This window comes from Nelumbo lutea, chromosome 1, assembly GCF_056320005.1.
Source record: "Nelumbo lutea isolate HS-2025 chromosome 1, American lotus-T2T, whole genome shotgun sequence".
Classification (NCBI taxonomy): Eukaryota; Viridiplantae; Streptophyta; class Magnoliopsida; order Proteales; family Nelumbonaceae; genus Nelumbo; species Nelumbo lutea.
The window spans coordinates 43,758,779-43,784,743 of NC_142684.1; the positions used below are offsets into that span (position 1 = coordinate 43,758,779).

The 25,965-nt window shown below is 39.1% G+C and overlaps 2 protein-coding genes across 5 annotated transcripts in view; one reads left to right on the forward strand and one right to left on the reverse strand.

Moving 5' to 3' along the window:
* LOC148874453 (protein PEP-RELATED DEVELOPMENT ARRESTED 1, chloroplastic) overlaps positions 1-20,899 on the forward strand; it is a 67,310-nt gene extending 46,411 nt beyond the window's left edge. For 3 of the 4 annotated variants that reach the window (XM_088956539.1, XM_088956530.1, XM_088956546.1), the window contains 2 exons: positions 18,292-18,351; positions 18,916-19,279. In XM_088956539.1, coding sequence (XP_088812665.1) covers positions 18,292-18,351; positions 18,916-18,960 — 105 coding nt within the window. In that variant the 3' untranslated portion in view covers positions 18,961-19,279. Of the gene's footprint in view, positions 1-18,291; positions 18,352-18,915; positions 19,280-19,381 lie in introns of those variants that run through there. The other variant, XR_016102811.1, reaches the window with a different exon arrangement.
* Positions 19,319-24,357, reverse strand: LOC148874454 (potassium transporter 5-like). The gene is made up of 9 exons (XM_088956518.1): positions 24,059-24,357; positions 23,620-23,845; positions 23,253-23,507; positions 21,484-21,534; positions 21,123-21,383; positions 20,903-20,955; positions 20,650-20,764; positions 20,304-20,558; positions 19,319-20,211 (listed from the first exon to the last, which is right to left on the reverse strand). Exons 1-9 carry the CDS (start codon positions 24,290-24,292, stop codon positions 19,328-19,330), a joined length of 2,334 nt encoding a protein of 777 aa, XP_088812644.1. The 5' UTR covers positions 24,293-24,357; the 3' UTR covers positions 19,319-19,327.
* Between the last annotated feature and the right edge of the window lie 1,608 nt (positions 24,358-25,965).

The window sequence follows — 25,965 nt, forward strand, 5'->3', positions numbered from 1 at the left end:
GGAATAGTAGCAATAGATGCCAGGTAAGATCTATAGGATTCTGAGAGACAATCATAAGAAAGGAATTTGGAGATACAATGAGCAGTGGATGAAGTACAATGACGCTTCCCTTTACGAACTACAATTGGGAGATTAAGGTCATCTGAAGAAGGAGGCTGAGGCTCAACAGTGTTAGGCAAAGTATCTACAATAGTTAGAGTAGTGGTAGTGCTTGGATCTAGAGTTGTAGGTTGGGATCGGCTTGGATTGCTAAGGACGGGAATCAACCTGCCTCCACTGTCTGTGATACACTCTTAACTCCCTACACTTCTAACAACCCTCTTCACGATACTCCCCCTTAGTAACTTGGATAGGTAATGGAACTTTTGGGGCTGAAATCCCTTCCTCACTACTCTCCCCTTGAGGAGAAGCCCTATGATAGTAGGACATATCCTTAAAAAAAGTAACAACCATGGACACAAAACGCCTCCCTGAAACAGGCTCTTAATAGCAATATCCCTTTTGGTTTTGTGCATACCCAAGGAAAATACATTTAGCAGATTTGGGATAAATTTTGGAGCGATGAGGTCCAAGGATTTGAACTAAACAAGTACACCCAAAAGTTTTAAGGGGAATAGTGAACATGTCCTTGTTTGGATACAAAAGATTGAATGGTGTTTTCATGTCTAGAACCCATGAAGGAATTCAGTTAATAAGGTAAACAACTGTACGGATTACATTCCCCCAGAAGCGTATGAGAACATTAGAGTTGAGTATGATGCTTCTGACTACCTCCAAGATATGTCTATTTTTTCTCTCAGCAACCCCATTCTGCTGAGGTGTACGGGGATAGGTGCTCTGATGAATGACCCCATGATCTAGGAGATATGATGCCAAGGGTTTTGCAAATTACTCCTTGGCATTATCGAATCTGAGAATTTTGATCCTAACTTCAAATTGGGTCAGTACCATTTGATGGAAAGCCTGGGTCAGAGAGGGGACCTCATCTCGAGAGTGCATAAGGTAAACCCACGAGAAACAGGTATAATCATCAACAAATAACAAGAAGCATTTGTAACCCCCCCTCCCCCTCCCCCTCCATATCAGGAGTATGATATGGCCCCCAAACATCTGTATACACAATTTCAAAAGGAAGATTGCTTCTTTTATGGCTCAAAGAATCAATTGATCTATAATGTTTTGCAAGTTCACAACTTTCACACATCAAACTAGACACTTGGACTGACTCAAACAAATTTGCAAAACACTCTTCAAAGACCCAAAAGAAAAATGACCTAGTTGGTTATGCCAAGGCATAATCTGACTCCAAGACTAAGAAACAAACAATCTCCCAACTTCACTCTGCTTCCCTTGTGGATGCTCAAGCAGGTAAACTCCATTTGTCTCACGTCCAATTCCAATCACCATACTTGTTTTTAGATCCTAAAAAATACAACGATCAAGAAAAAAAGTCACTGAACAGTTTTAATTCTTAGTAATACTACTAACTGAAAGCAAGTTAGCACTAAGTTTAGGAACATGCAAAACTGAGGACAAGGAGATGGCATCAGACAACCTGATGTCTCCCTTGGCAGAAATAGGCACAAGGGAGCCATCAACAATAGATACTTTGTCTCTGCTAGAGGATAAACAATAGGTGATAAACAAGGTGGATAAACTGGTCATATGGTCAGTAGCACCTGAATCTATTACCCAGAAGGATCTAGTGTTACCTAGGGCTGAAGTATGATATGGTGTAGCTCTTGTACTTGTGTTAGCAAAGACTGAAGTAGGATTAGTAGATGTAGTAGCAAGGTTGAGATAATGACCCAGAAATACCAGCTTCATTCTCTAATTGTGTCAAGGCATCCCAGATAGCAGCTAAGGCATCTAAGGATGTGGATGCACTATCTATAATAACTGCCACATTAGCACTTCCCTTCTTGTTTCTAAATCCCACTGGCATTAGGTGGGGATGCAACTTCCAACAAGTGTCCCTGGTATGTTTTGGCCTTTTACAATGATCACAAAAAGTGTTTCTTTTATCTTTCTTCTTCATTTCCCTTTCCTTCTCCCCTCCAACCTTAGATTTTGTTGCTGCTAAGGCTGATTCTATAGGCTGACATGATAACATAACTTTCCTCCTACTCTCTTCATTGTGAACCAATGAGTAGGCTTGAGATAATGTCACTCTCCCTAGTGAGAAGTTGTCGTCTTACAATGTCAAAATCTGAGTTCAGACCAGCTAAGAACTCAAACACTCTATTTGTTTCTGTTAGAATACACAAATCAGGGGTATTTTGGTCATTTTGGTTTATCTATTTGAGAGTGAAAGGTCTATTTTATTTAAGTTTAAGTTATGTGTCCCATCACTTATGAGGAACAATATGGTCTTTCTTGTAACTATGTTATTGGAGATAAATACAAGTGGGTCGACTAGGGAGAGGACAAATTTTCCTCTATTGACCGAACCCTTTTTCTTCTTCTTCTCCTTCTTCTCTACTATAACCTAGGACTAAATAAGGCTTTCACATGGTATCAGAGCACATGTAACAAGTTCAGATCTGCTCGTCTTGCTCCTTTATTCTGGTTTACCCAGTTTTTTTTAGCACCCTCCTCTCTAGGGTTTTGCAGATTCCTCAAGAACCACTGAGAGACTAAGGGAAAGGTTGAAAAGGAGTGGTTGTTTTTCTCTGTAGGAGGCCTTCATGCCTCCGGTTTGTGGTGATTGGTAGGAAGCTCTCTATTCGATGGTATGAAGAGAGTAGGTTCGGATGAACAGTGTTCGGCTGAGTACAAGTTGGTTCTGTAGAGTGCAGTGTAAGTGTTAGGTTTAATGGCTGAGTGACTTCAGCCCTTGTATTTGGTGTGTGAATGGTTCTATAGTGTGCAGTACAGGTGTTTGATTTAATGACTGGGTGATTTCAGCTCTTGTAGTTGGTGTGTGTGGTTCTGTAGTGTGCAGTATAGGTGTTTGATTTAATGACTGAAGCTTTTGTATTCGATGTGTAATGTGTATTTGAAGAAGTTGGTGGTGCTGAAAGTGAGATAAGTTTTGTGGAAGTGTGTGGGGTTGTGCTGAATATTTGAAGGAGAATTAGTTAAGATGGCATCGATTGGAGAAGGGAATGACAATAAAACAGGCATTATGATTTCTCCATATTACCTAAATGTTCAAATGACATCTATTAAGTTGAATGGTGAGAATTATGTGCCGTGGTCAAAATCTGTGGAGGTGTTTTTAAAAGTCAAGAAAAAAAGTAAAACATGTGAGAGAGGAGAAACCCTCCTCTGATTCTCAGGGGTTTAGTGACTGGGAACAGGAAGATGCACAAATAATGACATGGCTATGGAATAGCATGGAACCAAAAATTAGCGTGAACTTTATGTTCCTAGATACAACTAAAGAAATCTGGGATCATGCTAAGAAACTATATTCCGGGCAAGACAATACAACTAGGGTGTATCAGTTGTACCAAGAGTACTTTAATCTGAAGCAAGGCAGTCAAAGCTTGGAGGAATACTATGCAAGTTTGAGGAATATCCGAAATGAGCTCAATGTGTATCATCATCTGACACAGGATGTTCAGATTCAGCAACAACAGTGTGAGCAACTTGATGTGACAAGGTTTTTGGTGGGTTTAAAGGCTGAATATGAGCCTGTCCGAGCACAAATACTGGGGGGGGGTTTGATCTTCCCTCACTTGAAGTTTTTGCCCGTCTTAGGAGGACATCTATTGAGTCTATAGAGCATTCTTCTCTCTCAGACAGATCTGGTTTTGTGGTGACTAGAGGGGGAGGCCGTGGAAATAGAGGTGGTGGTGGTGGTCGTGGACTTCCAGGTTACCGTGGTGGTCCCATGTTTAACCGTGCTGGTGGCCGGAGTGGATGTTGGGACTCAGGGGGAGGTCGTGGTAAAGGAAGAAGTAATGCCCCCAGGAAGTGTACATACTGTGGATTAGACGACACACGGTTAATTTCTGCTATGACTTACATGGTCCACCCAACACTTGGGCTAACCATGCTGTAACTAAGGGTAGTGGTACAACTACTGAAAATCAGCAAACTGACCTAATCTCTTCCACATCTATTGGTGCTTCTGGGAAGGAGATGGTGAGTGTACCCTGTGCAGTATATGGCTTGCTTGGCTTCCAAGCCTTCACACTGGATCATTGACTCTGGAGCCTCGAACCATATGTCTGGGACTCCTAATATATTTTATTCTCTTTCTCAGTCCTCCACATCTCAAACAGTTACTCTTGCTAATGGTTATACATCTCCCATCTGTGGTGTTGGTGATGTTGATCTCTCCTCCTTGTCTTTTTCATCTGTTTTATATGTCCCCAAGTTCCCCTTTAACCTTATGTCTGTTAGTAGATTAATTAAGTCACTTAATTGTTCCATAACCTTTTATCCTTCTTCTTGTGTGTTTCAGGATCTCAAGACGGGGATGAAGATTGGTGGAGGGCATGAGGCAGGTGGATTGTATTACCTTGATGGTGGTGGCCCTTTAGTAGCTTTTCAGTCATCTCTTACTCCTCTTCAATGGCACTGCAGACTTGGTCATCATTCTCTCAAGGCTCTGAAGTTGTCGGTTCCTTCCATGAGTCATCTTTCATCTTTGGATTGTGAGTCATGTTAGCTTGGGAAACATCATAGAGTCTCTTTTAGTCCAAGAGTTGATAGTCGTGTCTTTGAGTCATTTTTCTTTAGTTCATTCTGATGTCTGGGGTCCGATCAAAGTGATTTCATACAATGGCTATAAGTATTTTGTAATTTTTGTTGATGACTTTTCAAGGATGACATGGATATATCTTATGAAAGATCGCAATGAATTGTTTTCTATTTTTCAAAAATTTTATGCTGAAATACGTACCCAATTTGGTGTTCATATTAAAATTCTTCGCTCTGATAATGCCAAAGAGTACACCTTAATACCATTTCAGCAATACTTAGAGCACCATGGGATAATTCATCAAACTTCTTGTGCCTACACCCCACAAAAAAACGGTGTAGCTGAACGGAAAAGTCGACATCTCCTTGAAACTACGCGGTCTTTGATGCTTAATATGAATGTCCCAAAGAATTTTTGGAGTGATGCTATCCTCACATCCTGTTTTCTCATCAATCAGATGCCCATGTCCATCCTTGGAAGTCAATCCCCCTTCTCGGTGTTGTTTCCCACCTTGTCTTCGTTTCCTCTCACCCCGAGTCTTTGGATGTGTTTGTTTTATTCAAAACTTGGGGCCTGGTTTAGACAAGTTTGATGCACGAGTTACTAAGTGTATCTTCCTTGGCTACTCAAGGACTCAGAAAGGGTATAAGTGCTATAACCCTAACTTCCATAAGTCATTTGTGTGCTCTGATGTCACCTTCTTTGAATCGGTTCCTTTTTTCTCGGATACTGTGGTTTCTTCTCCTTCCCCCATAGTTCCTCTTTCCGTCCCTGTTGCGGATCCCCTTCCCGTGGTTCCCATTCTAGTTGCAGATTCACCTCCCATGCCAGTTACTACTGAGAGGCCACCAATCAAACAAGTGTATACTCACAGAAGAGCACCGGCCTCTCCTCCAATTCAGCCCTCGTCGACAGATCCTGTCATTGCTTCTTCTCCCTTAGACCTTGATCTTCCTATTGCCCTGCGGAAAGGTAAACACACTTGTACTTCTCATCCTATTTCACACTATGTTTCAGCTGCTCACCTTTCTGCTTTTCATCGCAACTTTATATCATTGCTATCATCTATTTCCATTCCCAAGTCTGTCCGGGAAGCCCTTACCTCCCCAGGATGGCGGCAAGCCATGGAAGAGGAACTCTCTGCTCTACAACACAATCACATGTGGGAACTCGTTGCTCTTCCTCCTAATAAGCATACTGTTGGGTGTAAGTGGGTCTACACAGTGAAATATCTTCTAGATGGCAGTGTGGGGAGATTGAAGGCCAGGTTAGTGGCCAAGGGCTATTCTCAGTTGTATGGTGTGGACTATATGGAGACATTTTCTCCTGTGGCTAAAGTTGGTTCAGTTTGGGTGTTGGTTTCATTAGCTGCTATGTATGATTGGAACAACTGCCAGGGTTTGTTGCTCAGGGGGAGGATGGTAAGGTTTGTAGACTCAAAAAGGCAATTTATGGACTGAAACAATCTCCACGCGCATGGTTTGGGAGGTTCAGTGAAGTAGTGAAAGAATTTGGGATGAAACAATGTCAGGTAGACCATTCTATGTTCAACCATGACTCAAAAGATTGGAAAATCTTGCTAGTGGTGTATGTGGATGATATTGTCATAACTGGGAGTGACAGTAACGGGATTGACAGGCTGAAGAAATTCCTATAGGACCACTTCAATACGAAAGATTTGGGTAATCTGAAATACTTTCTGGGAATAGAAGTTGCAAGGTCAAGGCATGGAATTAACTTATGTAAAAGAAAATATGTTCTTGACCTACTTGAAGAAACAGGACTGTTAGGTGCTAAACTAGCAGAGACTCCTATGGAACTTAATGTCAAGTTGAGTGTTAATGCAGGTGAAGAGTTTAATGATCTTGGAAGATACAGGAGGTTGGTGGGAAAGTTGAATTATCTGACTATTACCCGACCATATATATCATTTGCTGCGAGTATGGTGAGTCAGTTTATGAAACATCCTCGGATTCCTCGTTGGAAAGCAGTTCTAAGGATTGTTAGGTACATGAAGGGTGCTCCAGGTCGTTTGTTATACCGAAGTGGAGGGACTCTTGAAGTAGTAAGGTATGCAGATGCTGATTGGGCTGGTTCTATGCTAGACAGGAGATTAGCTACAGGGTATTGTAGCTTCCTTGGTGGCAATCTTGTAACTTGGAAGAGCAAGAAACAAACAGTGGTGGCAAGGAGTAGTGCAGAAGCTGAGTATAGAGCTATGGCTCATACCACATGTGAACTAGTATGGTTGAAGAACTTGCTACAAGAGATGGGGTTCTCGGTTGACAAACCCATGAGACTATACTGTGATAACCAAGTTGTTGTTTACATCTCTTCCAACCTAGTCTTCCATGAGAGAACCAAACATATTGAGGTCGATTGTCACTTTGTGAGAGAGAAAGTGAAAAGTGGAGTGATAACCACATCTCATGTGAGTTCAGGAAATCAGTGGGCAGATCTCTTTACAAAGGGATTGTCTCGGGGCAGAGTAGATTATATTTGTGACAAGCTGGGACTATATGACATATACTCTCCAGCTTGAGGGTGAGTGTTAGAATACACAAATTAGGGGTATTTTGGTCATTTTGTTTATCTATTTGAGAGTGAAAGGTCTATTTTATTTAAGTTTAAGTTCTGTGTCCCATCACTTATGAGGGACAATATGGTCTTTCTTGTAACTATGTTATTGGAGATAAATACAAGTGGGTCGACTAGAGGTGAATTGATTTTTCTAATCTGGTCGAACCCTTCTTCTTGTTCTTTCTCCTCTTCTTCTCTACTTTAACCTAGAATCGAATAGGGATTTCACAGTTTCAATCAGTTTTCTATATGTTGTTGCGTCCCTCTGACTTTCCCAGTCAATAGTTTCCAAGTGATCAATTTCATGCCATAGGGATTTCAGAGTAGCAAAGTACACTGAGACTGGCTTCTCCCCTTGCTTGAGATTATTCACTTCACACTTCAGCTCATAAGATTTAGCAACAATAAGAGGTTGGGAGTATGTCTCCTACATGTTGTCCCAAATCTCTTTGCTTGTTTTTGCCCAAAGGTAGTTTCGGCTGATGTGAGGCTGCATAGAGTTGCATAGCCAAGTTATCACCAAATAGTTCTCTTGAACCCATTTGGGATGTGATATGTTTTCCTTGGCTGGCTTTTTTGTGCCTCCGGTCACATAACCTGATTTACGTCTACCTCCAATGGCCATCATTGCTGATTGGGCCCATTCCAAGTAATTGGTTCCATTAAACCTAACAGTGGTAATCTAAAACGAATTTTCAGTAATGCTACCAGTCCCTAAAAATCCTTCCCCTTGAGTTTTTAACTCACTTCCAGCCTTCTCCACTCTATGTAGAGCACTGACAGGTCAAAAACTCCAAGAAAATAACCAAAAAGGAATTTCTTTTATGCTGAAAATATAAGAAATTGAGAGAAAAAACACAGAATTTATTCACAGCAATGAACAGTCATCAAGAACTAGGTTTTAGTTGATAGTTACCTTCCAAGAAAGCATCCACAGTCAAAAGTCAACTTCCCAATTCATCATCAGCCAAAAATCAGTCTTTGAATCCTCAAAAAACTGATCCTAGGGTTTTAAACAAGGGAGAAAACAGCAGGGAATACTCAGATTTATCAGCCACTGCTTATAGAGAGGCTTAACCACTTCTAACCAAGATCAGCCCTACTAAAGATTGTACCTTTCTCAGAAAAAACATTGATCGCCACCAAGATTTAAAATGTCGATGTCGATGGAAATGCGCTTACCAAAATATAGGACATATGTTGGAAATGTTGAGGGGAAATATTGTAAAAATTAGAGACATTGTGGAAATATTATGAAAAATGTGGAAATATGCAAAGATATTTTGTAAAATGATAAAAGAAGCATTAATACATATTTCTAGACTATTATCTTATTCCCAACCATTATATAATGTTAAGAAACTAAGATCAATAACAAATTAGTAAATGACGATTTACTGATTTATTATGCATTTTGATGTTTTTACAAGGTTATCTATTATTTTCTTTTCTTATTTTTAATTCTGATTTATTATAAATTTTAATATATTTATTTCACACTAGTATATAGAAATACATTTAAATATTAAAGCTATAATACATTATGTTTTATTATAAATTTAATAAATTGATTCTCCTTTTTGTAGTATTAAGATTATGATAAATTCTGATTTTTTATAAAACTTAATTAATTTATTATGATTTTTAATACTAAATTTATAATAAAATATGATTTAGTATAAAATTTATTAAATTTGTTCTATTTTTTATATTAAATGTAGAATATGGTTTATTATAAAATTTAATAAACATTTTCTGATTTTAATAAATATTTTAAAAAATACTAATTAGTTAATATTTTATTACTTGAAAAATATTTTATGTTTTATATTATAAAGTAATTAATTTATTCTTTTGTTTTTATATTTTGTTAATTACTTTTATAAATATTTTATTTGAAATATTATATTTTTAATGTACATTAGTCAACATCCTGTCGACATTAGTTGACATCTTGTTGACATAATAGGAAAAACTGTATTTTTTTGGTTATTTGGACTGATTTGGTTGACATTTCCGAAATATAGGAAATGTCGACCAACATAATGTAATTTTTATATTACCATCCATTTTCATCTTGGTGAGCCTTGACATCGACATATGTCGGGTGACATTAGTGACATTTGGCGACATTTGAAACCATGATCACCACCTCAGTTTGAAACCCTAATCTTAGTCGCACTTAATTTCTCAGATTCTTCCTGGTCACTGGGCAATCTCCAAGAATCTTTCAATTCCTTGGGCAGTCTCCAATACTCTAGCAACCTCCAAGAACCAGGCGCTAGTGCAGAAAATCCAATTCTAAAGAATTCTCATGTAGCCGACCAGATCAAGCTCACATGAAAACCCTAGTCTTTCCTCTCCAAGCTCTGATACCAACTTGAACCAAAGAATCAGAATGTTTCCTGATGTAATTCAGAAAGAAAAAGAAAAGAAGTCAACCTAGGTTTGAAGAGAAGAAGAAGAGAGAAAAGAGAAGAGAGAAGAGAAGAAAGGAGAGAAAGGGTGCGGTGAGATAATTCTGGCCGCCCTACTAAATCTTATATATATATATATATTCATGACTTTACAAAAGTGAAGTTACTCTAATACCCCTACTTAATAAACAAAAGAAAAATAAACAAGGCCCAACCAACCCAACTACCAAAACTGTAACTGTTGAGTTGGGCCTAGTTGTTTTTATTCTTATTTAAAGTTATTTAGTTAGGAAGTTGTTGGGCTTTAAGCCCATTAGTTTATGTTTTTAAGTTGTGACTATTCAACTACATTAGTAGCCGCCCTACTAAGGGCATCCTTGTAATATCTCATCCTTTAAGTTAAGTATAAATATAATGAGGGGTTGGCGGCTAGGGTTAATCTAAGAATCCTGGTTGACTTCCTACTCTTTTCTCCTTTTCTTTTCTTCTCTACTGCTGAAATCTTCATCTTCCTCCTCTTTCCCTTCATAAGAAATTCGACTAAATCTACAATCAGTGAATTCTACTTGGTATCAGAGCAGGCTGAAGGTTCCTCGAGTTGTTTTCTCATGCAACCCTAGATCGGCTGACTGCATGGTGATTTAAGAGGCTGATCGAAGATCTCAGGTAAGCCTAGTTTTTGGATTTTTTGGCGGATCTGTGTGCCCTGTAGCTGGTCTATGGTTTCTCATCAAAATCAGGAAAAACTAGAGAAAGGGGGAAAAGTCGTGTTTCTGTTGACTCTTCAATTTTGACCTAGGAAGTGGCACCCTAATTTTTTAGGGTTCCTTGGAGTTTTCTGTATGGGGCAGTTCAAGTCCTGCCTAATTTGGAGGCTTCTAGAGAGAGCGACTGCCTCTTCTCTCTCTTCTCCCGTCCCACAGAAAATGAATCTTTTGTGGGAAGACAGTCTAGGACACCAGAAAGGGGTTGTTGGTTCCAGAAGTGTTTCATTTGATCTTCTTGCATATTTTAGTTATTTTCTTTACACTTTTTTATAAGCATGGAGGGTCACGGAGTTGAAAATAAGCTTGGGAGTGAAATGGGACCAGTGGGAGGTGTTGGAGACCTTTTCGGGACTGGAACCATTACTATAGTTAGGTTGGATGGTGCAAATTACTTAGAATGGTCACAATCTCCAAATGGCCATTGGTGCTCGTGGGAAATTAGGGTATATCACTGGTGAAGAAGTGAAACCCGAAACTAGCAACTCCCGGTGGGTACAGGAGAATTATATGGTGATGACTTGGTTGTATAATTCAATGTTGCCCCATATAAGTAAAATCTTTTTATGGGCAAATACAAATAAGGAAATATGGGATGGGGTTATAGAAACCTATTCACAGAGGGAGAATGTTGCTAGGGCTTATCAGTTAAGAAATTAGATTATTTCTACAAGGCAGGGAAATAGACCTATTGCAGCCTATTTTTCAGCCCTTAAAACCCTGTGGTAGGAGATTTACCATTTAGAGACATTTGTTTGGGAAACCACTAAGGATGCAGCTACCTATCAGAAACATCTAAAGAAGTATAGGATGTTTGAATTTCTTGCTGGCCTTAATCCTAAGTATGATATTGCAAGACAAAATCTTCTTTCCAGGGACAGTGTTATCCTCTGCCAGGCATATGCCTTTGTGTCAAGGGAGGAGAGCAAGAGAGATGTGATGATGAAAAATCCTGTTTCTGATCAATCTGCCATGGTGAGTACTGTGAAATCTAAACAAAGTGGAGATCGGGGTGGCAGTGATATCAAGAAGATAAAAAAGATTTGATCTGTAACTACTGTAAGAAGCCTAAACACACAAGAGATACTTGCTGGAAGCTTCACCCACATCTTGTGCCGACTAGACTGAAAAATGAGAAAGGAAATGCACACATGGCAGTTATTGGTGACATTCCAACCCCTCTGGAGTCTTTTGTAGCTACTACAGTAAGGGCCAAACTTGAGAGGTATGGGCAACTTCTGAACCAGCGGGATACAACCAGTTCCAGTTCAACAGCAAGCGGGTAACAAAGTACATGTGGTACTGGTGGAGTTCACTCTACTTCCTTTCCTCACACAAGTAGTTCACACTCACTGCAGATTATGTTTCTACTTCAGGTAAGGAGGGACCTCCTTGGATTATAGATTTTGGAGCCTTAGAGCACATGACCCATAGCTCTACTATTTTTTCTTCTTTCCAACTCTGTTCTGGTAGAGATAGGGTCTCCACAATTGATGGATCCCATGTTCCCATTGCTGGGAAGTGTACTGCTCATTGTATTTCACAGTCTTTATCCTATAGTGGACTTTCTCCTTCCTACCGTGTTTTTCTTTCCTCTCTTGACTCAGTGTCTATACCTAAGGGTGTTAGTGAGGCTCTCTCCAAACTTGAGTGGAAGGCAACTATGTAGGAAGAGATGGCAGCTTTGATTAAGAATCAGACATGGGACATTGTGGATCTACCTGAAGGCAAAGAGATAGTTGGATGCAGATGGGTTTACACAGTAAAATATAAGGCAGATGGAAGTCTAGAAAGATACATGGCAAGACTTGTTGCAAAAGGGTACACATAGACCTATGACATTGATTACTTAGAGACCTTTGCACCAGTTGCAAAGATGACTTCTGTTCGGATACTTCTTTCTCTTGTTGCCTCATACTCTTGGCCCTTGTTTCAACTTGATGTGAAGAATGCTTTCCTAAATGGGGATCTGCAAGAGGAAGTGTATATGGATCTTCCTGTTGGCTTTTACAGTGATGCTGAAAAGGGAAAGGTATGTAGGCTTAAGAAGTCACTTTATGGCTTGAAACAATCTCCCAGAGCATGGTTTGACAGATTCAGAAAGGCTTTGATTGCTTTTGGCTACACTTAGACTCAATCTGATCATACCTTGTTTGTGAAGCAAAGGGGATCTTTGGTGTCAGTTCTAATTGCTTATGTGGATGATATTATTGTCACGGGGAATGACCCAAGTGAGATTGATTGTCTGAAGAGGACTCTACATAAAGAATTTGAAATTAAGGATCTTGGAGAACCGAGATACTTCTTAGGCATTGAAGTTGCAAGATCAAAATATGGAATTTTTATCTCTCAAATGAAATATGTCTTGGATCTTCTTCAAGAGACAGGGGAGCTTGGAATGAAGACCCCTATCGATCAGAACCATAGAATCAATGCATCAGAAGGTGAGCCAGTAAAGGACATTGGGAGATGTCAGAGACTTGTGGGTTGGCTGCTATACTTGTGTATGACAAGACTAGACATTTCCTATGCAGTAAGTGTGGTAAGTCAATACATGCATGCTCCACGAGTCCAGCATCGGGAGGCAGTTGACAAGATTCTTGCTTATCTGAAGGGATACCCGGGCAGAGGCATATTGTTTACGGATCATGGAAATTGAAACTAGAGGTTTATACAGATGCAGATTGAGCAGGATGCCTTGATGATAGGAGATCAACTTCAGGAGTGTGCACCCTTGTTGGGGGTAACCTTGTCTCGTGGAAGAGTAAGAAACAAATTGTGGTGACAAGATCAAGTGCTGAAGCTGAATACAGGGCCATGGCACATGGAGTTTTAGAACTTCTTTGGATCCGTTCCCTATTAGAAGAAATTGGTGTACAGGCAGAAGAACCTATGCTGTTGTACTGTGATAACCAGGCAGCAATTAACATTGCCCATAACCCAGTCCAGCATGACCGAACTAAGCACATTGAAGTGGATAGACATTTTATCAGAGAAAGAGTGACTTTTGGAGAAGTTTGTCTTCCATACATTGCTTCTGATCTGCAGCTCGCTGATGTTCTCACAAAAGGTGTTGCAAAGAACAAGCTGGAGCATGATCTACACAAGTTGGGAATCTGTGACATTTACTCCCAACTTGAGGGGGAGTGTTGAGTTGGGCCTGGTTGTTTTCATTCTTATTTGAAGTTATTTAGTTAGGAAGTTGTTGGGTTTTAGGCCCATTAGTGTATGTTTTTAAGTTGGACTGTTCAGCTACATTAGTAGCCGCCCTACTAATGTTATCCTTGTAATATCTCATCCTTTACGTTAAGTATAAATATAATGAGGGGTTGGCGGCTAGGGTTAATCTAAGAATCCTGGTTGACTTCCTACTCTTTTCTCCTTCTCTTTTCTTCTCTATTGCTGAAATCTTCATTTTCCTCCTCTTTCCCTTCACAAGAAATTCGACTAAATCTTCAATCAGTGATTTTTACTGTAACATAAAGAAATAAATAGTAAAATAAAGTGTGGGGCTGGAACCACACACACACTAATAACCTATTAACTATCTCTACACTTTTTACTTTGCCCGGGACTCGAAAAACCGACAAGAAATAGGTTGGCAAATTGACAAGAGATGCCTTAATAACTATAAGTCTTCCCCCTTTTCATAGGTAGCTTTTCTTCCACATGGCCAATCTTTTCTCACATTTTTTCACCACCAGATCCCAAAATCTTTGACTTCTTGGGTTCCCACCAAGAGGCATTCCCAAATAGGTAATGGGAAGCCTCTCCAATTTACAACCTAACAGCTCCTTGAACCTTTCCTAGAGATAGTCACTTACATTTAAACCCACAATACTGCTTTTAGTGGAGTTAACTCTAAGTCCAGTCACCATCTCAAAACTTTTTAACACCCTTTTTAGGTTGGAGATGTTATCCCAATCAGCCTCTAAGGATAAGATTATGTCGTCTGCAGAGGCGTATTGTATTGAAATTTTTGAACCTTGGCCACTAGTATGCTGTCAATAATCTCTCCCTTTCACAAAGGTGAATTGGTTGCTTGAAATTAATTTTTTCAGCACCTCCTTTAGTCTTGTCACCAAAACTTTAGCTACTATTTTGTATAAATCTCCACCAAACGGACAGGTCTGAAGTCCTTAACTTCCAAGGTCCCCTCTTTCTTTGGAACTAGAGTGATAAAGGTCAAGCTGTCACCTTTGTTCACAATGGTCGAGAGGTAGAAATCTTAGAACACCTCCACCAAATTACCAAATCAGACTTGATTGTGTCCCAACACAACTGATGGAAAAGGATAGGGAACCCATCCAGTCCCGGAGCTCTATCTCCATCCATCTTAAACAGTGCTTCCTTAATCTCTTGTTCTTTAAAGTTTCTTTCTAGCCAAATCCTTTTGTATTCAGACAGCTTATGTCCCTCCTAGCTTGAAGTATTCAAAGGAGTTCTACTAGATCCATCCTTTGAGTAAAGCTGAAAAATTGCACAATGGCTTCTGAAATTTCTCCCTTCTCTCTCTCTCTTTGCCCCACCCTCAATTTTGAGATGTAGTTATTCCTCCTCCCTGAAGCATAACTATGGAAGAACTTTGAGTTATTGTCTCCCTCCTTCAGCCATCTCATCCGAGACCTTTGTCTCCAAAAGGTTTCTTCCCTTATTATAAGCTTCTCCCTCTCCTTTCTAATAAGTTCTCTTCTGCTTCTACTCTATACATCCAAATTCCCCATTTGCTCTCTTTGGCCCAAATCATCTAACTCTTGAATTAGCTTATTTTGTTGAAACCGGAATCCTACCCAACCATCCACTTTGCATTCCTCCCACCAAGAAGCTACTCTTTTCTAAAACTCCTTGTGGGTAGTCCTAGTGATTAAAAAGGCGCACCTAAGGCATACAGGCAAGGCGCATTTTAGGGCATGTGCCGCCTAGGTCCTAGGCGCAACCCTTTCAGAAGGCGCACGCCGGGTGTGCGGCTGATGTGCCTTGCACCTCAGCCCAAGCATGCACCTTTTGAAAATTTGATGCTTTTTTGCTTTTTTTTTGGAGCCCCCAGATCCCTGAGAACCCCCTATTTGGCACTTTTTTGAATTTTCTGTCTTTTTTTTTTTTTAATTTTTGCACCTTTCTTCAAAAAGGTGCGTGCCTTGCCTTGCACCTTGTGCCTTGGGCGCAAATTGATCCCTGCACCTTTTTTGTGCCTTGCGCTTTTAAAACACTGGGTAGTCCATACCTTCTCCAACCTGAAAGTTGTCTTTCCTTTTCTAAAAACTTCATTTTGGAATCTGGATAACCACCAGTTAATGATCAGAGATCCAACGTGGCGTGATTGATTGCAAGCAATTGGGAAAGTGCTCTTCCCAGTCATTGAACAATAGCCTAGAATCTTTGTTTTTTTAAATAAAATGCTGAAAGAATGGTAGGATCCATCTAATGGACGCCATAAAGGTTGCGGAATGGGTGGGCGAATTTCAAGAATTTCCTACCTTCTCTCAACTGGGAATCATATTCCCTAAATTTAGAATACAATATTCAAGGATCCTACTTGAACCATAATCAAACCAGATCTGTACCAAAAGATAAATGGGAGGAATATACCTGATCCGGAGAAGCAGTATCTCCCAAAGTTGGTGTTCACGCCCAAAGAATGCTCCAAGATCCGTTCCTGCTGAAGATGACACAGCTGTGAATGGAACAGAACCAGCAGGGTGCGTCCTACACACTGGATCCTTCACAAGAATCCTCTGGAAGTACTAAACACTGAATCCTTTTCAGTCTTTCTTGCAAGATTGATGTCAAGAACAGATTTCTTGACTTTCTTCTCTGCAAAGATCTAATCTTGCAATGGCAGATGGCGGCGGCAGGAGGAGATCTCCAAAAACGAAAAAAAGGCTGAACTGCTTTTTCTGTTTTTCTGTGGAGAGTATGAATCAGATCAGATCTAAATTCGCAGGAGGTATCCTATACCTCTTCAAGGTGGTTCGAAATCTCCTCCTTTCTTCTTGATTAAGAAAACCTCCTTTTTAGGAGTTATCCCAATCCAAATCAGCATTTGGATAGGGGATAATCTTAATCCTTTCTGCAGATAGAGTTAGCTTACTCCTAATCTTATCAGGAGGTTACCAGATTCAAATCTAATTTGAATTTGGTCTCTTAGAGTGGATAAGGCTAAAAGGCCCAATCCTTTTACTAACTTTAATCTCAAATTCGCCCCATGGATGGGTGATCATATCAGCCCACCTCGAAATGGGCTTTTGGCCCATTAAGTGTTCAGTGTCTAATTACTTTCCAATCTGCTGCCCAGTTGGGCTTCTTTGTATGGCGTGGGACCCAAGCATTGATCTACACACCAGCCACATGGGTTCGGCCCAGCCTCTAAAACAAGGCCCTGCCGAATTCACTGAAAAACTCAATGAACCCCTTGAGTCCATCATATGGACCCTATGGGCCCAACACTTACATTAAGTGGTCCCTGGGCCAAGCCATCTTATAAAAAACCCAGGGACAGTGGGCAGGTGCAAGATTAGCCCATCAGGTATTATCCTCAATGGTCTTACACTTAACCTCTCAGCCCTTAATGATCAAGCACTGCCCGACAAGAGATGACCTCTCCCTCGGCTGCAAGGAACAGTGCCGCACTCTCCTCTCACATGGATCACGGGAATTAAAACCATTTGCAAACAATTCGAAACCGAACATATATATATATATATATATATATATATATATAAATATATTAATTTTGCAAAACAAAATTCCAACGATTGAAATCAACTGCCGGCAGTTTGGTTTCCATCAGAGAGAGTGCATTCCCGATCATTACCCTTTGTCCGACAAAGTGGCTGATTCTGTCACTATGATCACCCACTCAGATGAATTCTCAAACTGCCCCAACATACCCAGGTTTTGATCCCCGCTAAGGATCTCACTGATTGGCATATCAAAGGCAGCCTGATCCAACACCTAGTGAAATGTCATAATCGAGTCTAGGGGTCAGGTGTAACTTTCCAGTTTTGCCCATCTATCTCCAAGGTCCAGGGCAATACTGGAAATCTGGTCCGGTTCAAGGATTCAAGTAATCCCATACTGCATGTGCCTCGGGTCTTACCCTGATGGCTGAGACAGGCCATCCCAACACTTGGTGGCACACCAGTATCAGCCTTGGCAGGATAAATCTCCCCAGACTTATCCAACGGCTATGAACATTTAAAACTAACATGAGTCTCTATAAATGTCCAGTTTTAGGGTTTTTCACAGAATTAAACCAAACAACATGAATCAAACATGCACTTTATTTATTTCCACTAAATAACAAAAGTACATCAAATCAGATTGAAGCTAAGGGCATACAAAACTGTCTAACAAATGCTATATGGAATGATGGAAAACAGTGATCTAAAGATGTTTTCATTTTGGGTTCGAATTTTGTATCCATTTTCTATATCTGATCCCTGTACGGGGAAATGTCTTCTATTTAGATATAGTAGCTGTTGTATGCTACTAGAGGACTGATATGATGAATCTGAAGTCCAGATCATCCATCTAATTCTAGATTGACCATCTGGCACTTCTCTCATTCATACCTTCACCATATCCTGCCATGTAATAGATTTCTCACATAAAAGATATCCATTGAACTTTTTGGTTTGCCAAGTAATAGAAGACAGAAGGGGAGCGTGTCTTTCGGCATTTGTTGAAGGACCCTTGCATTAAACTTGGCTAGTGAAAAGGGTAAGGTGTTGGGGGCAGTTCTAGTCCTGGAACATCAGCTGCCATTTATATGGTGTATGCATGTTTATAGTTAGTTATGTATGAATTGATATATGTATTTTTGTATATGTTCCATCCCCTCATTCTGATGCATCATTCTTCATTGATTTGTCAGGTACTGGGTGGTATTTATTCTGGAAATGTATCTGGCATTACAGCTCAACATCTAGAATGGGTAAGAGTAGCATGTTTTCCATTAAAAATGCTTTGCATACTTATTTTGAATGTCCATGAATTTTGAGGAAAGATGATCAAGAGCTCTCTCTCTCTCTCTCTCTCTCTCTTTGGCACCCAGCTTACCCACCAAACCAAAGATACTGTCAATTTCTGCCAACTTCACCAAAAATAAAAAAATTGCATTTCTCTTTTCTAGGCATGTTTTGGTGTTCCATTTTGATGGATAAAGATTTGAAGAGACAATACAGTCCATGCTTAGACATACTGGGATCTGTGCATAATGGGCATCTGTAGGCACCTTCGCTGCATATTTTAATACTCCAAGTTGCTGAAATCTCAGTAATACTGTAGATGATCACATATTTACTTGACACAACATCTGTGACCCCGTGAGAGCACACAGATGATCAAGTTGAACATTTAAATTCCAATATTCCTTTTCTTTTAGAGCTGACTAAGATGTGCCAATAAAAGATGAAAAAGAGAGAAATTAAAAAGAATTTAGAGTTTTTGTCTACTACCCCTTAGAAACACTCATGAGTTCTGTTTTTCTTGCATCCAGGTCCATCAGAAGACGCTTCAAGTTCTACAGGAAATAGCATTTTAGTTTTCTATGGTGGACACCAATGTCTCACGATAATGCTAAGCAATTTTTGATCAACTAGTTTCCTTGAAAAAGAAGAGATCTATAGGATGCTGGGAATTCCTGATCAATTTTCTTTGTCAGTGAAATTCAAGTTGACTTGTATATATGAAAAACAGAGGAGCATCTCATTTGGGTAACTGAAACATATCTTCAATTTCAGAGTTCAGTTTTCCAAATATTATATACATCTTATTTTGTGTCCAAGCATCTAGAAGTGTTTATGACTTGTTACATGAATAAATTCCATTTTACCCAAAAAAAAAGGAAAAAAGTTATGCCACACATTCTCCACTGACGTTTATGAGCAGCATTTCGTTTCAAAATTGAGTCATACATGGTAATTCATGCCCACCTGTAGCAAATTCTTGTTTGGAATCTGCAGGTCCACGAATCCTTGCCTGAAGTTCCTTCGGAGGAAATCATATACATAATCTACCACCACCCTCTTCAGCATACAAGAATCCTTACTAGCCCTGACCTCGCTGTGTCCTAACAAATACACTACTCCAGAGCTTCTTGATTTTTCCAAGAATTGGATCTCTTCTTCTCCTCCTCTGTCTGGGACTGCTGCAATTTTGTCATCCTGGTCAAGTCCTTCCAGATACTCCATTCTGATGAATGACTTGAGGTGCTCCATCAACAAATTCTCAAATTCTTCATTCCCTACTCTCCTGTCGCGATATCCGTACCTCGCTATGCATCTATACATCTTGTAATCTTTGGGTCCCACACGCCTAAGTGAAAACCTTTCAGCAGCTGGGACTTTGTTCACTGCCAAGTATTTAACAGAGACAAAAACTAATACAGAGTGTATGGCTGGAAGGTTGGTGAGGAAGTGAGAAAATATAGCTGGAATTCCATGAGTCAGTTCTGTGTAGAGAAGCCCAACACCAGGAACTCTTACAATGCCAAGGTCAGAGCCCAGGTTGTTTAGGTATTGAGTTGATACCTTCTTCTCTACTTCAAAAGCATAGCGTTTTGACTGGACATAGTGCCAGACATACATTACAAAGAAGAGACCCCCAGCAAAGGAGAGAGGAAGATAACCACCTTTATCGAACTTATAGAGCACAGAAGAGAAGTAGAGGAGCTCAAAGGAACCAAAGACAAGAACAAAGAGGGTAATAAAGTGAAGACTGGTTTGCCATATTATTAGCATTATCAAGATTAGAAGCGAAGTCGTAACCAGCATCACTGCAACAACAGCAATTCCTGTAGGTTTTAAGGAGGAAAAATTAATATCAGCTGATTCATGGAAATAACTGTGCATGCAAGTTATGAACACAAGATCTCAAGGCTGTTACCATAAGCATTGCCGATTTTAGTGGTGTCCTTGAACGATGCGGTGACCATGACACAGGCAAACATAAGCAGAAAGTTTATCTCTGGAATGTAGACTTGTCCTTCATGCTTGTGTGAGGTATGGACAACTCGGACTCTAGGGAAGCAACCCAAAGCCACTGACTGCTTTACAATAGAAAAGGTTGCAGAGATCATGGCCTGACTTGCAATGATCGATGCTGTCACAGCAGTCACAAACATAGGCCAGTACACTGAATCTGTCCATGGCATTTGAAGGGTTGTTTATCAGATACCAAGCTCAAATTGAAGCTTAAATACCTTGAGGCCCTGAGGATGGAAAGGAATTACCTGGAGTTGATTTATAGAAAGCATCTTGGACATCCTGTGGGAACTTGGACAAGTAAGCAGCTTGTCCAACATAAGCACAGACCAAACATGGGTATACTAAGCCAGTAAACGCAATCTAAGGAGGAAACAATTCCAAAGGAAAATAAAATTATTTGTTAGTTTATCAGAAAAACAACTACCACTCATTGTAATCTATTCTTCACAAGGTAATAGATATTGAGTGAATTCTAAATGAATTAAAAGGTTAACTTACCTGAATTGATCTTACAGAGAAGTGTCCCAGATCTGCAAACATTGCTTCTGTTCCTGTTTCACCAGATGTGTGGAGATAATGTTAAGTGCAGTTTTATACAAAATCAACATAATCAGATTTTCAATAAAATTGTGTTTGGTGATCAAATAAAGTTGATGTTTTGCTTGATAGATCTCCAATGTTTGGTCCATATGTGAAAGCTGAAAATATGAACGCGTACCAGTCATACAGAGGACAACTCCTCCAAGAGATGCCCAAGCTCGTTTTGGGTCTCCATTGAAATATTGATATATGTACACAGGGTTGAAAGCTTTCAAGACTGATGAATCATGGCGGATCAAGTTGAATATTCCAACGATCCCAATGAACAAGTACCATATCAAGATTGCCGGTGCGAATGTGTATCCTACTTTGTCTGTCCCAAATCTTTGAATTGAGAACAAGATCACTAAGATGGCTACAGAAATCATCACCACGATGTCTGGAAGGGACTCGTACAAAGAAAGATAAATTAGAGAATGACTAGAGACTAAATTATAGACAATATCAGAAGAAGGTTACTAAAGGATATATGGCTCTACCTGTGCTTATACTTGCATTTACTTTCCTCACTCCATCCACTGCTGAAAGAACTGAAACAAGGTAAGACTTTCTCAAGTCAGAAAAAGAAAACCCAAATGAAATAGGAGTGAGTCAGCAGCTAGATATGGGTTCTTCTAATTCAGAAACCTCTTCTTGACTCATATGAGGTCAATGTAAGGATCCATATCTCTACATGTGTTGGACCTTTTCATAGTAATTTTAGCAGTTGATACTAAGTTATGCATTAAAAGGTGTCTGAGAAAAAAGAGATTCCTTTGCCACAAGGTATGAGGCCATTGAGCTGAAACTTACCATGGCCAACATTATGGAGGAGCCATTTGGTTGGGAATAAAACAGCCATCTGGAGGGTTTCTTATTTACTAGATTTGTTAGTCATTTTGATAGTATAGGGATCCTCTTTGATGCAATAATAGATAGAATTAGAGAGCTAGGGATGCAAATTGCTGTGAAATGTCCTCATGAGCACCCAAAAGATATCCAGATTGCAGTTTAGATTGGGGGCCCAACATACATGATAACTCTTTGGGCTTGTTTTACAAAAATTTACCCAATATCTAATTTTGGACTCTTATGGGCCTCACTTAATTCATAACTGTCCAATATGAGATGAAGTACGTAGTCCGTAAATCACCAACAGTGGTTGTGGGTCCAATATTCACTACCCCCTGAACAGAATCAAGACTAAGGTAGCATTTGATAAATCTGAAATCTGAAATCTAAAATCTAAAATCTATAATCTGAAAGGTTAAAAAGATATTATTCAAGCCTGAAATCTGAAAAGAAGTAGAAATGATTTTCTGTTTTTTAGAGGATCTGAAAAGATAAGATCATTTGAGTCGGAGCAGTTCTCCAACATCTGAAATTGTGAAGTTTACTTTTTTACCCTTAGAAATAGACTATTTAATAATATTATAAATAATAAAAAGAATATTAAATAAAAATAGTATTCTATTAATAAACAAATTTTTTATTTTTGAAACAAATAATTATTTATTATTTAATTAAAAATGGTATTTATTGATTTATTACTATTAACTAATAATAAATAAAAATATTTTAAATATTACTAATAAACATATTATGAAATATTCTTATTACTATATAAATATTAATATTTATTTAAATTAAAAGGATACTATTTATAATTTTATAATAATTATTTAGTAGTAATATATATATTATTAGTAAATGATATTAAAAAACTATTATTATTACTATCGTGATTAATAAATATATGAGTATCGAATAATAATAATAATAATAATCTTTTTTGGTATTTTTTATTACTTTTAATATTATCAAACAATCCTTTTAGATCATGAAAAACAGGAAATCATTTTTACTTCTTTTAAGATTTTAGATCCGAATAATGGTTTTTGAATTTTCATACATCATCAGATTTTAAAGTTATCAAAAGCCACCTTGCCAACAAGGTTTTGTTTATATGTGATTGTAATGTACAGAATAACTGCAACCCGTTTATTGGCTGTTGGGGTTGTACAATCTACAGTGTATACATGCTTTCGGGCCCATCTAATCAGATCTCCTTCCATCATGCATCATGCATCACGCATCACGAAAACGTCACTGGTCCCAACCCAAATAACTCAGTATCGATATTTATAGACGATATTAGTAGGTGAACGTATTATCAAGAAAATTGAAAAACAAGAACGCAAAAGATATTTTAGAGACCGAGCCAATTCAAAAGTATTTTTCTAGAGAGAGAGAGAGAGAGAGATAGGACCTGAAATGCAAGGAGTCAAAATCCCGTCTCCAATAACCATGCAAGTACCAAGGAGAGCCACAGTAAGTAAAGCTGTCTTGACAAAAGAGCTTCCTTCCATGATTTCTTTGATCTTCTCTGCTCTCTTCGTGAGTTTGTTAGCAGTTCCCAACTTATAAGCAGAAAGCTTCATCTCCTCCTCTCCTTGTTGGCTGCTTGGTATTGCACTTACCTTCGCATGTCTACATATCAACGAGTACATAGCAAAAGTTCCACCTAATAACAGTTGTTGAAATTAATAAGAACAAAAACCGAGCCTTCTCAAACCGAGATGGATTTTTCACTTGGAAATAATCTATTAATTAGAAAGCTTTTCACTTGGTATTACCGTCTCCGTTGTCGTTGGCTTGGAGAACTATGAGAACATATTTGATGAGGGGGAAGAGAGTGAGGCTGTAGATGATGAGTGACAGAGCCCCGATTATATGGTTGTGAGTTGGGGTTTGATCGGTGAAGGTGCTCGCAAATACATACAACGGAGATGTTCCGATGTCGCCGAAAACAACTCCGATGCTCTGGAACGCCAGCTTCATTGCAGCAGCCATAGATGCTGCCTGTACGTGAGAGCGAAGCAAGAAAGAGAAGCAGCTCAGAAACTGTTGATATATATAATCTCAAACAGCAAAACCCAACTTCAAAAAATAAATAACATGATCAAATAACCATGAGCCTGAAAGTATTCATCAGAAGTAGAAAAATGAACTGAAATATTATAGACATATATTTCTTTAATTTTAATTTGCTTGCTATTTTGCTAAAGCTCAGACCTTGGTTAGCTTGGTTGTGGTAGACATTCCAGAGACCTTAGAGGCCTCTTGATCAAGTGAGTCGAACCTTTGAAAGAGTTTCTGTCGTTTGGATTGGTTTTGGGTAGTTTCCACATCCACTTTCTCTTCTTTGTAATCTACCAAAACAAGATTCTTGATCTCCTTTTCCTCCTCCCTCTCCACCATCTCTACCACATTGATAACTGCGTCGTCGTTACAGACTTCTTTCTCCATGGCTACCAGGCAAAGAAGTCCAGGCACAACTGCTCAACTCTCAAGAGCTCCCTCCCCTCTTACAGTCTTAAGTGTTACTTTGCCAAGAAGTGAGGAACCTCTTCCGTTTTTATAGAAGCTCCCAGTCCCAGAGACGTACCGAGTTCATGGGTCATTTTGTTCACTTGCCCCCCAAAACTTTTCAAAAAAACAAAGGAAAAGGGCGACCTCTGATCACTTTTGACACGTGGCAATACCTCATTGTGTTAACAAGATGTTCAGTCAACGAGGGAGCTTGCTCTGCGGCTTAATAACCTGTTTGAATGCTCAGTTTGTCCTCTTCCAGTTTTCTAATATGCTTTTTTGCTTAACTTTTTGTGGTGGTCTTGCTTTTGCTTAAGCGGGTTACACTTTTTTTTTTTTTTTGATAACTATTACTCGGTTTAGACTAAACAACGTGTTTCATGTCACGGTACTCTCCTCCCTGGAAACTACAAAAAATTACTGAGATGACTCAGAAATCTGAGAACCGTTGGATTGGTGCCTTGGTGGGGCCGACATAATTTTGGGCGTGACCCGTGAGATGAGAAGGGAATGGGTGGATTGACCCGTTAACTGAAATCGGAAACAGTCCATCTCTTGAGATTAAATTCGTAGTTAGAAGAATATGTGATTTTGTTTCCGAAAGTAACATCATGCATATATATATGCCATGTCAGAATAGTTATCCTGGAAACCCCTTCTTAATTTTCTGTTTTTTTAAACTTTCTTTTTTTTTTATTCCACGTAATTGTGATTAAACCCAATGAAAGGCGTCCTCCGCCCTCCTTATTAATTCGTTTAACAAGTTGGAATGCCAGATGTTTGGACGTGCCAATCTTCTTCCAATTTCAATTCTTTATTTTGATTTTTACATTTTTTTTTTATTTAGATTTCCTGATTTCATTTGGGTTTTGCAAATAGATTAGGTTTTGTTGGCCATTCTCCAAGATAGAGGCTCTAGCTCAAAGCTTTGATTTCACTATCAAAGCTCCAGTCATTCTTCAAGACAGGTAAGGTACAAAACTTTTCCTCTGTTATGTATATGAGGAACTACACATCTTGGATATGGAGGTCCAAGAAACATACACAAAGACTTTGTTAAGGTTTGAAGTCTTTCTTTTGGATACCAAAACAGGGGCTCCGCCCCATTGTCCCTTTCAACCTATCCTTGAATGACGAAGATCTTTTAATGTTTTACATGAACCATAGAGATGAGTTTCTAGATATCCACCTGTTACTGTTGGGATTTTTGCTTAGACAAAGTAGGAGTTTCTACTTATACTTTCCTTTTTAACGTCCCATTTCTCACTTCTCAAATTTCTTCGGTCCTTTACAAGCGAACCAATGACCGGAACAACAACAAAACTTGCCTAGATTTCGTTCAGAATGGCCATTTTCCGATTAATTGGGCATGGGCAATTGGAAGTAATTGATTGCGCGTATAGACCGTTTATACATTCGGGTAAGGATGACAAAGTAAACATGTATTGTTCATCCGTTGTCAATCCATGTAAATGGGTTAATAACTTTCTATTGGATAGACCGGTCCGTACTTCCATCCAAACCGTTTTTCAAATCCATTCTCCATGTTTGAGTCAATTAAACAAAATTTTAACGTTCTTAGATAAAAAAAATTATGGTTTAATTTTAAA

Excerpts from the sequence above, each read along its gene's own strand:
- LOC148874454 (XM_088956518.1), bottom strand. The coding sequence starts at position 24,292 with ATGGAGAAAGAAGTCTGTAACGACGACGCAGTTATCAATGTGGTAGAG. Across the intron at positions 23,846-24,058 it reads CCACAACCAAGCTAACCAAG|GCAGCATCTATGGCTGCTGC; the intron begins GTCTGAGCTTTA and ends TCTCACGTACAG. Across the intron at positions 20,559-20,649 it reads TTTCTATAAATCAACTCCAG|ATTCAGTGTACTGGCCTATG; the intron begins GTAATTCCTTTC and ends TGCCATGGACAG.